General features: G+C 34.5%; 1 protein-coding gene across 4 annotated transcripts in view; it reads right to left on the reverse strand.

Moving 5' to 3' along the window:
- Positions 1–12,345, reverse strand: part of EPS15 (epidermal growth factor receptor pathway substrate 15) — a 151,504-nt gene that overhangs the window by 97,863 nt on the left and 41,296 nt on the right. For all 4 annotated transcript variants that reach the window (XM_043578752.1, XM_043578754.1, XM_043578751.1 and 1 more), the window contains exons 5-8: positions 11,812–11,907; positions 8,772–8,837; positions 7,509–7,634; positions 5,002–5,061 (exon numbers count right to left, since the gene is read on the reverse strand). In XM_043578752.1, the coding sequence (XP_043434687.1) occupies positions 5,002–5,061; positions 7,509–7,634; positions 8,772–8,837; positions 11,812–11,907 (348 nt within the window). The remainder of the gene's footprint in view (positions 1–5,001; positions 5,062–7,508; positions 7,635–8,771; positions 8,838–11,811; positions 11,908–12,345) is intronic.

The following is a 12,345-nucleotide window of genomic DNA, read 5'->3' on the forward strand; positions in this document are numbered from 1 at the left end:
AGGGGAAGAGGAAAGGAAAAAAAAAGAGGTTAAAGAAGGAGAGAGCCAAAGCATAAGAGACTCTTAAAAACTGAGAACAGGGGCGCCTGGGTGGCTCAGTTGGTTAAGCGGCCGACTTCGGCTCAGGTCATGATCTCACGGTCCGTGAGTTCGAGCCCCACGTCAGGCTCTGTGCTGACAGCTCAGAGCCTGGAGCCTGTTTCAGATTCTGTGTCTCCCTCTCTCTGACCCTCCCCTGTTCATGCTCTGTCTCTCCCTGTCTCAAAAATAAATAAAATGTTAAAAAAAAAACAAAAAACTGAGAACAAACTGAGGGTTGACGGGTGATGGGTATTGAGGAGGGCACCTTTTGGGATGAGCACTGGGTGTTGTATGGAAACCAATTTGACAATAAATTTCATATTAAAAATAATAATAATAATAATTTTTAAAAAATCAACATGAAGATACCAAGTCAGAATACAAAATAAAAAGCATGAGTCTGCCTCTCCAAAATAGAGTAGGAAAAGGGGAAAAGAGTAACTTTATAGTGAAGAAACCTGGGAAACACCAACTTTACCAAGTGATGAAGGTTAACATCACCTGTAATGGCATGTGGACACCAAGTACCCCCTGATAAATGTTATGAGAAAGGCATTTCACATCTGTGGTATTCTTTCCAAAAACCGATAACCTAGAATGGTAGACATTCTACAGGGTATCTAGCTAGAGCTCTTTTTTTTTTTTTTTTTTTTTTTAAATGCTTACTTATTTTCAGAGAGACTGAGAAAGAGCATGGCAGAGCAGGGGTAAACAGAGTTGGGGGCAGGGAGGAAAATCCCAAGCAGGCTCCACACTGCCAGCACAAAGCCCAGTGTGGGGCTGGATCCCATGAACCATAAGATCATGACCTGAGCTGAAATCAAGAGAAGGACACCTAACCAAGTGAGCCACCCAGACACCCCTATAGCCAAAGTCATTGAAAAACAAGGCAAGACAGAGAAACTATCACATACTATAGGAGACATCAGGGAAATGCACATCAAAACCACAATGACATATCACCTTACACCTGTCAAACCAGTCAAAACCAGGAAGACAAGAAATAACAAGTGTTGGTGAGGATGTGGAGAAAAAGGAATCCTTTTCACTACTGGTGGGAATATAAATTAGTACAACCACTGTGGAAAACAGTATGGAGGTTCCTCAAAAAATTAAAAATAGAAATACCATTTGATCCAGTAATTTCACTACTGGGTATTTACTCAGAGGAAACAAAATCTCTAATTCAAAAAGATGTATGCACCCCCCCAAGTTTATTGCAGTATTATCTACAATGGCAAAGATATGAAAGGAACGCAAGTGTCCATCGATAGATGAATAAAGAGATGTGGTGTACACACACACACACACACACACACTGGAATATTGATTACTCAGCCATAAAAAACAGTGACATATTGCCATTTGCAACAATATGAATGGACCTGGAGAATATAATGCTAAGTGAAATAAGTCAGACAGAGAAAGACCATATGATCTCACTCATTTCTGGAATCTAAGAAACAAATGAACAAACAAACAAAGACAAACAAACAAGAAAACAGATTCTTAAATACAGAAAACTGGTGGTTGCCAGAAGGGTGGTGGGGGTGGAGAATGAAATAGAATCCCATTATAAATAGATAAAGGAGATTAAGTAGTACAAACTTCCAGTTGTAAAATAAGTCACGGAGATGAAAAGCACAGCATAGGGAATATAGTCAATAAGATTGTAATAATGTTGTTTGGTAACAGATGGTAACTATACTCATTGTGGTGAGCACTGAGTAATGTACAGAATTGTTGAATCATTATATTGTACACCTGAAACTAATACAACCCTGTATGTTACTCATATTATTTCAATTTTTTTTAAAAAAGTTACAGATTCTGAGAAGTAAAAAAAAAAAAAATTAAAAATGTATGGACTATGTTGCCCATTCATAAAGTAAAAAGGTGGAAAAAGATTTATCAGGCAAAGTCTACCAAAAGAATGCAGTGAGACTATTAATATTGACAAAATTACAAGGAAAATCTTAGAACAAAAAGACCTAAATAACTGAGTAAAATCTAGAATTTTTAAAAATGTTCTAAAATCTTCTTGGGTTAGGAGGTGAAGAAGAAAGAAGAGAAAATATAATCTAAACAATTTGTTTTACTAGAGTGAAGGTTACTTTATTTTCAACAACTAGAGAAATAAGTATTATAAGTACAGGGATAGGTGTTATTAACCATTAATGCCACAGGCATTATAACAGAATTTCCAATTTAATAAGAAGGGAAACTGAATGAATCACTACTTGATAACCAACAATAAGAACAGAAAAAAAAGAGAAAATAATTATGTAAAATAAATAAGATGGGGGAATAAAATCAGTATCTGCATCATTATCTTAAAAGACAAAAACTGTCAAATTAGGTAAAAAATTGAAACAAAGCACCGTGCTGTTTTCAAGAAATACATTTTAAATATAAGAAATATCAGGTAATCCAGACAAAAAGAGAACAGAGGCTGTATAAGTATCACATGAGCTGGAATTCAAAGTTAAAGGCACTAAGCATGATAAAGTTGGAAAGAATTTCTCAGGAATGCACATAGAAAGAAATCAAAGGTGCAAAATGGTTAAAATTAGTGAATTAGGAGAAGGCAGATAGGTATTTATTATTTTTTTTAAATAGTAACTTCCTATAAATGCATCATTCATTCTTAAATTAGTCTTTTTTTTTTTTTTTTTTATTTTGTGAGTGCGTGCATGAGTAGGGGAGGGGCAGAGAGAGGGAGAGAGAGAGAATCCCAAGCAGGCTCTGCACTGTCAGTGCAGAGTCCAATGCAGTCAAACTCACAAACCATGAGATCATGCCCTGAGCCAAAGTCAGATGATTAAATGACTAAGCTACCCAGGTGTCCCTTAAATTATTCTTTCAATAAAAGTTTACTTTAAGAAAAGAGTAGGTTGCCTAGTAAAAGTCTTCAAGGAATTTAAGATAAACTGTGTTTAATCACTTACCTTAGCACATACTACCATTTAATCAAATGAGAATAATACTATTCTCCATCTATCTTAACTATGCTTATACAAATGATTCTTTAAAATTTTTAATATTTGTCTTTGTAAGAGAAAAAATCCCTCTACACATCTTACTAATGCAAAGATTTTGTGTTGACATTCTTAACACAAAAACTATGAAAAGTTAATATATAGTTTAACAGTCTTTCAAAATACATCATCAGCCAAATCTCTTCAATATACCACCACCTTGTTTCCCTAAAATATAACACAAACACTGATTCAACCCTTAACATATAGCTGGGATAACTTCTGTCATCATTGCAAGGGAGTATTCCCTGCCACTTCCCAATTATCACCCAAATTAAAATAAAAAGGACTAGGAACCTATTACCATCAACTCAAGTCACTTTAAGTTTCCATTTCTGTATATTTTTTCAAATGTAAAAATAATTATTCTGCCTATTTTAATAGGTTCTTGAGATATAAATAGAATAAAATTTATTAAAGCACAAAAAAAAGTAATGCTAAAGAGAAAGTGAAACATAATCAATAAAATTGATATAATGAATTTATGGAGGTCTAACATCTTCTGAGCAGAAATGTTGACATATCCAAGGAACATATGTAAAAATGGGTCATGAACTTGGCAACAAAGAAAAACTTAAGAAATTTTTTTAAGTAGAGATTTTAAAGAGCACATTCTCTAGGCATAATCAAATCAAGCTAAAAGTATATACAAAGGGAACTAAAAACCAAAAAACATAATAAAAAAAACCCTAAAAGTTATCTAAAAAGTAGTAAAAAGGAGAATACTTTTTTTTTTAATTTTTTTAAAATGTTTTTATTTATTTTTGAGACAGAGAGAGACAGAGCATGAGCAGGGGAGGGGCAGAGAGAGGGAGAGACACTAAATCTGAAGTGGGCTCCAGGCTCCGAGCCATCAGCACAGAGCCTGACGCAGGGCTCGAACTCACAGAGTGTGAGATCATGACCTGAGCTGAAGTCGGACGCTCAACCGACTGAGCCACCCAGGCGCCCCAAGGAGAATACTTTGTATCAGTATCTATGGAAGCCAGTTAAACCTGTACTCAAGAGAAAATACATGATTTAAAATTTTTAATAGTAAAGATGATAAAAGAAACTACTAGGAAGAAGGAATTAAGATAAAAGCTAAAAAGAATGGCAAAGTCAAAACATAATAGAAATGATAAAATAATCTAAAAGATGGTTCTGTTTAAAAGATTGATTAAATAAAATTCAATTAAACAAAAGATGGAGGGAGCAAAAATATATAAGATTTGGAATGACAAAGTAGCACAAACCCCAGAAGAGATTAAAAGAATAACTTCACAATGAGTTTGAAAAGTCAAGAAATAGACAATTTCTTAGTAAAATAAGGAGAGAAAATCTGAACAGACTAATTTCCAAATAATAGACTAAAGGGGGGGTTAGAGATTTACTATTCATGAGCTCACAGCAGAGTTCGATCTAACCTTTAAGGAAGAAGTGAATACAACTTTATTTGGATTCAACTTCCAATTTCCAAGGATAACATGTCTTCAGATAAGATGTCAAAACTTTCTCTGCCTTTATAAATGAAGTGAAACTACAGTGTTATCCATGTTTTCCTTTAATAAAATAAATGTGAAAATCTGGGGGTATATTTGAAGTAAAATTATTCCATAGCAGAGAGGTACCAAGATACCTCGTTAAGATGGGATACAAAAGATTAATACCACTCAGCATCTTTACAGTACATTATTCAAGGCAGATAATCCTATGTACCTTAAAGTCAAATAAAATGAAGATGATAAGAACATACATTTTCTATTATCCATCTGTTTCAAAATATTTATTAACTACCTATAAACTGTAAGTAAAAATACTCATACTAACAATTTCAGGGAAATAACAGGGAAATTTTCACTTGAGAAAACCATTAAGATTTTAAGAACATTAGGTTACTTACAACTGCAAACTCATCTCTGTCAAGCATTCCATCATGGTCAATGTCACTCAACTCCCAAACCTTAAAAAGAATTGACAAAGATTAATGCTCTTTCACGTGCTACCTGTAAACACCAAACACATAATTACAGGGAAAAGTTTTATCTAAACATCAAAATATCTATATTTTGGAGATTTCACTTATGTTGATCATTTTATTATATCACTATTGTATGCTATACTAACAAATTGATTGTAACAAGAATAATTTTTTTAATGTTCATTTGTTTTGAGAGAGAGAGAGAGCACATGTGCACGGGGAAGGGGCAGAGAGAGCGGGAGAGACAGAATCCCAAGCAGGCTGCACACTGTCAGTGCAGAACCCAATGCAGGGCTCCCTGCCAGGAACCATGAGGACATGACCTGAGCCAACATCAAGAGTCAGATGTTTAACTGACTGAGCCACCCAAGTGCCCAAAGTAATAATTCTTAATACAAGTATTTTTTAAATAAAAATTCCTTTAAAAACTTTAAAGAAAATATGTTGGGGGTGCCTGGATGGCTCAGTTGGTTAAGTGTCCGACTCTTGGTTTCGGTTCAGGTCATGATCTCACAGTTTCGTGAGTTTAAGCCCTGTGTTGGGCTCTACGCTGGTAGCGCAGAGGCTGCTTGGGATCTTCTCTCTCCCTCTCTCTGCCCCTCCCCCACTCACACTGTGTCTCTCTCAAAATAAATAAACTAACAAAAAAAAAAGAAAGAAAATAGTTTGTTCTTCTCTAGAAAACAATTATGGACAAAAGCACTTTAAACAGCTACAGTGCTTTTTCACAAACATCATCTCAGTTAATTCATGCAACAACTCTTTCAACTCTATCAACCCTTTTTTAGACATGAAGTGATATGACTTAGCTAGGATCACACAACTATTATTAAGTTACAGAATCAGTTTTCAACATAAAGATTCCCAACTAAGACCATTATTGTTTTCCATACACTACAGAACCTCTGATCAACTAAAATAAATACCCAGTGAATATTATTAATTATTAACCAGCTAATGTCCAGGGCTTACAAAAGAAAAATAAAATCCAAAAGGCCCTAGTAGATTTGGTTTAAATCTAGAGTAGGTTCCATACCTTTAGACCAGGTATAAAACTTTGTTAAATCCTTGAAAAGAAGATGTTTTCATTCAACAAAATTGTACTCAGGGCAAGAAGAGAGAGTATACTGGTAAGAGACAGGAGTGGAGATGAGCAAGTGTCTGGTCATTAAGTGCTTCAAAGGAATCTGGACTTTATTCTAAATGCAATGGGAAGCTACTGAGAGGGTTAGTTTTAAGTCAAAAAATAACAGGATTACATTTAGAGTTTAGAAATCTCACACCAACCACACAGTGGAGAAATGATTAGTGAGAAACAATAGTAGAAAATGGCTTTTAAACTAATATTTATTGAGCACCTAACCTATACAATACACAACACTGATCCACTAATACTCCTACTGGTGGTGTGGTGGTAAGTCATTATCACCATCAGCATCACAGAATATGTACCAAGCACTGGGCTTAATAGATACATTCTCACATTTAATTCTTACAACCCTATAAACTGGGAATCATGCTCATTTTAAAAATTAAAAAACTGGTACACAGTTTTCTTATGATTTGCCCAAGGTCACACACCTAATAAATGGTGCAACCAGGATCTGACCCTATGTATCCTGACTGAGCAAGGGACTAAAGAAATGGCTAGAGGTTTAATGAGAATAGATGAGGTCTGAAATACCAAGAGGCATAGACAGAAATCACCATGGAAACAGTACAAGAGTAGGGAAGGCCCAGATGAAGTTGGTGATCATGAAATTATGATGACACCAACCTTATTAGATTTTCAGTAGTCCATTTGCAACCACAGAGAGCTTAACACAAAGCTGGATTTTTACCAGGTCAGGAGAAAGTTTAGAAAACATGGCAAAGGGAGCTTAAGATACCAACATGACACTATGGATCAAGTTGGATAAGGAAAAAAGTAAATTCGAAAAATGGAGACAGTAAAGGACTCTGAGATTTAAAGGTCTTGTGAAATCAAAGAATTAGTCTTGCAAGTATTTATGAAAAATATCTAGAAAGATGCAAAGTTCTATTGAGACAGTAGAATTAATGATCAGAGATGAAACTATTCCTTATGACAAAGTCCCATGATACAGCCATGAAGTAGGTGACAGATATAAAATACTGATGGTCTCCAGAAATTAAATCAAGGAACTGGGAAGTCAGTGCATATAGTACAAGGAAAAAGGACCTATTCAAAGGGCTTACATATATAACTGATTTCAAGCACTCATAGTTTAGAGAGAATAACCAAATTATTGTACAAAATTAACTGGCAATAATTTTATATATGACTTCAGAATACAAAAAAATTCTGTAGTAACATAACTTCAAAATAAGATCTATATATTTTTAACAATGAGCTCTTGGTAGATACAAAAGATACATAAAAATACATTTCGAATTTAATAATATCTTACTCTTCCAAGGATATCCACAGGTAACTTAGAGTTGAGCAACACTGGTTTCACCTTATCACCAGAAAGAAATCCATTCACTGGGCTTAAACTATCAAAAATTGCATCATATTTGGCCTTATCTTCAGACTATAATATAAAAAAGATCACAAGTTAAATACTGGTGAAAAGCATTTAAGTGCAGTTAAAAAAATCAAATCCTCAAAGAATACACAACATATTCCTAAAAATTGTTTTAAAAACACTTTTTACTTTCACCAAAATATATTATTATAAATAACAATTTAAAAGTTACTCAAGAGTCCAGTATCCCTTCCATTCCTTTTGCAGCTGAAACACTATTTGCTTTTCTACTGTTAGCTTGATCAAAAGATTTTAGTGACAGGAAGAGCTTTGAGAAGAGCATCTAGTCCTCTCATTTAAACCCATAACAAAGAAGTAACTTTTATGAGAACACAAAAGGTAGTTAGTGACATTCTATGACTTTCTCAAAATGGCATTAATCACATTTCAAACTCAGATTTTAAAAACAAAATAAACCGCCACAGGAATAAACATCAAGTTTCCCCCTTTTTTCCCAAAGTTATTTCCTTTTATCAATTAACAAGATATTCCCTAAAATCCAGGGAAGTTATTTGTATACATAAAAAAAAACTATTGTTTGTGATTTGTCCTGTCAAAGCCAGATCCCTATACTTTTTTAAATTAGTTAATAACACACAAGCATACACAGACATACAAACCAAATGGCTTTCTGACAAAACTGTACATATTTATTAAGGGCCATGTGATGTGCTATATTCTAATATTATTTAAAAATTGTAATTTAAAAAATCTGATAAGATAGCTATAACTAGTGTGGTGTCTCCAAAGAGCTATAATGAAAAATACCCATTTCAGAAAACGATTTCATAAAGAATTGTTTTAGAGCCATAAAGAGAGCATCTAGTTAACCAGAATTTTCAAACAGGAAATAAGATCAGTGGGGTAAACAATCTATTCCTAAAATATTTTAGTTAATGCAGGATTATGACATCACCATTTTTAGTTTACATTATAACAGAAATGAGATTAAGCCATACTAATTGTCATAAAATGATTGACAGAGCAGTAAGGTCCCTCAAAAGATTTCTAGTACTAGTATTTCCCCTACAGTAAATAGTGAAAGCCAAATGCAGACTACATTGTATTTTGGAAGTAGAAGAAGATTATGTGGGTAGGAAGCAAAGCAGTGATAAGGAAAGGGTAGTTACAAAGTTTACTTACTTTTACAGCCCATGGGAGCTCGGCTACAGAGGTTCCACTGACTAGCAAAGGACTACCGGTATCATGCTAAAAAGAAAAATACAGCACACGAAGGATTGAAAACCTCACATCAATAAACAACAAAGAGGGGTGCCTGGATGGCTCAGTCAACTGAGCTCCCAACTTCGGCTCAGGTCACAATCTCACAGTTCATGGGTTCGAGCCCCACATCAGGCTCTGTGCTGACAACTCAGAGCCTGGAGCCTGCTTCAGATTCTGTGTCTCCCTCTCTCTCTGCCCCTTCCCCACTCATGCTCTGTGTCTCTCTCTCTCTCTCTTTCTCAAAAATAAATAAACATTTTAAAGATTTTTTTAAAAAAAACTATTAAAAAACAAACAATGAAGAAAAAGTGGTCTTTGGATTTAAAGACATTCATACAAAATTTGGAACTCAATGCACACAGAACACTATTTTCACTATTTTACATTGACTCTATTAGACTTTCTTCTAAGCACAAACGAAACAAAAACTGAGTTATCTGAATTAGCTACATAAATGTTAGAACATTAACTAAAACATTTAAGTGTTCTAGAAAAAATCCTATTACAACTGAAATCAAGATACCGATATCTGAATGTAACAAAACTATTTGTGGCCCTGTTAACTGATGACTTTTTCCCAACACTATTTAAGGAAAGCAGACCGGGACAAGAACCCAACTTAAGATTTCTTAAGTTACAAGTACATGAACCTATGAACAGCACACCCAAGTTGTTATATTTATCTGCTTGTAGAGACAGATGGATATATTTGAAACATTTTTATAATAACATACACAACAAATCCTTAAATTAACCCCCTGATTCCATGCCTAAACTTGTAAGTGCAGAAATTCTCAAAACTGAAGTTAGAGTCATAATACTCAGACCAAATACTTTTTAAAATATTAAATTTAAAAACAAGTAAGAGCCATGAAACTTCTGAAAAAGGGGGTAGGGTGGGGAGAACTAGCCCTATCAGATGTAAAACAAATCACAAAATATGAGAATTAAAATGTGAGATAAGTACATGGATAAATAGATAAATGGGTAAGAGCCAAAAAATCCAGAAAGAAACCAAACTACATATGAGAATTTAGCACATGACTGAGGTTGCATTTCCTTTTTTTAAGTTTTTTTATTTTGAGAGAGAGAAAGCATGAGTAGGGGGAGGGGCAGAGAGAGAGGGAGAGAGAAAGAATCCCAAGGAAGCGCCACACTCTACCAGCGCAGAACCCAATGTGGGGCTCAAACCCTTGAACCGTGAGATCATGACCTGAGCTAAAATCAAGAGCCAGACACTTAACCAACTAAGCCACCCAAGCGCCCCATGAGGTGGCATTTCAAATCAGTAAGGAAAAGATTGGTTATTCAATAAACTGTATTAAGTCTATAAGCCATCGTAAAAAAACATAAATTTGAATCCATACTCATACTTTATATCAACACTAACATAAATGTGAAAAAGAAACCATAAAAAAATTAAAGCCTAGGGGCGCCTGGGTGGCTCAGTCGGTTAAGCGGCCGACTTCAGCTCAGGTCATGATCTCGCGGTCCGTGAGTTCGAGCCCCACGTCGGGCTCTGTGCTGACAGCTCAGAGCCTGGAGCCTGTTTCAGATTCTGTGTCTCCCTCTCTCTGACCCTCCCCCGTTCATGCTTTGTCTCTCTCTGTCTCAAAAATAAGTAAACGTTAAAAAAAAAAAAAAAAAATTAAAGCCTAATAACTCATTTACATAAAAAACAATGGCTTCTTTATGGAAAAAGATAAGCACAATATCAAAAGACAAATGACAAACTGGAAAAGAAAAAAATATATATGTATTTTATATATTTATATATAAATAACATATGTGTATACACACACACACACACACACACACACACACACACACATATCCTACAGAATTCAATTAATAAAAAAGACCAAGAACCCAAGAAAAATGGGCAAAAGATTTAAACAGATATTTCACATAAAAGTAATGTAAATGGCTCAGAAGCATGAGGAAAACTACTCAAACTCACTCCATAAAACAACACTTAACATTCCATTTGTCACCTCTCAACCAATTGATGGTATGAGTGTGAACAAGTACAACCACTATGGAAGGCAAGTTTATATTATATGTGAAAATTGCACAAACGCAAGAACTTCTGAAACACTTCCAAGAATATGCACATATATATTTCTGCACATGTAAAATTACATATATCCAAGGTTACTATTCATTGAAGCATTTTTTTTATAATAAAAGATTAGAAACAAGCTAAAAGCCTATCAATAGGAAGTTAAATTATGGTAGAGGGGAAGTGTGTGGGGAATGGGTTAAATAGGTGATGGGGACTAATAATGAGCTGTGATGAGCACCAGGTATTGTATAGAAGTGTTGAATCACTATATTGTATACCTGAAACTAATGTTACACTGCATGTTAATTATGGTAAATAGAAGCAAGGAAATACTATACAGCTCTAAAAAACAATGAAGATGCTTTTATGTAAAGATCCCTAAAATATATTATTTAAAAAGGTATAGAATCATGTTTATTAATTGTGAGCTACAATCAATGTAAAATGAAGAAGTGAGTATTTATATTTTCTTATATATACATATAATAACTCTGGAAGGAAATACAAGAATCTAATAACAGCCGAAGCCATTAAGAAAGAAAATCAAGTAGCTGAGCGATAGGGGCTGGGGGAATTTTTTTTGATATAGCAATTTTAATTTTTAAGTCATGTGACATCTTTTTTTAATTAAATACAATTTAGATTTAAATTTTTTTTTTTTAACGTTTATTTATTTTTGAGACAGAGAGAGACAGAGCATGAACGGGGAGGGTCAGAGAGAGAGGGAGACACAGAATGGGAAGCAGGCTCCAGGCTCTGAGCCATCAGCCCAGAGCCCGATGCGGGGCTCGAACTCACGGACCGTGAGATGGTGACCTGAGCCGAAGTCGGACGCTCAACTGACGGAGCCACCCAGGCGCCCCAATACAATTTAGATTTAAAATAATTTCTTACAAATCTTGGTGGAGGAACAGCCAGGTTCAAGCTACTCAGTGAAACCTCCAATCCATTCTGGGCACATGCCACAAGACGCAAAGCAACAAAGAATTCCTGAGAAAGAAAAGTATGAAGTTAAATGCATTATTACCCATCCATCTATCTACACACTTACAATCTGAAAATATAGAACAATTCACAATTACTCCAAGAGTGTTATGTAATGACAAATATAATAGCACGTTTGCCTGAAACCACTTGCTTTAAAATTAAGAAGAGATCTTTGTACAAAGATGTTCCTGGCACAATAAATAGCAAAAAGTGTTCATATAAATGGGAAAATACTTAAGTAAACCGTGATATACAGAGCTGAAATTATACAAAATTAATAAACATGCTTCAAAGAATATTTAATGATGTTAAAAACAATTTTTATCATTTAAGTCAGAAAAAAAAACAGTCTGAAAAAAAGCCTAGAAGAAAATAACAATTGTATGTTATCAAAAGTCACCTCTGGATTTAAGATGATAAATTGTGAAACTAGACCAATTG

This window comes from Prionailurus bengalensis, chromosome C1 (assembly GCF_016509475.1).
Source record: "Prionailurus bengalensis isolate Pbe53 chromosome C1, Fcat_Pben_1.1_paternal_pri, whole genome shotgun sequence".
Classification (NCBI taxonomy): Eukaryota; Metazoa; Chordata; class Mammalia; order Carnivora; family Felidae; genus Prionailurus; species Prionailurus bengalensis.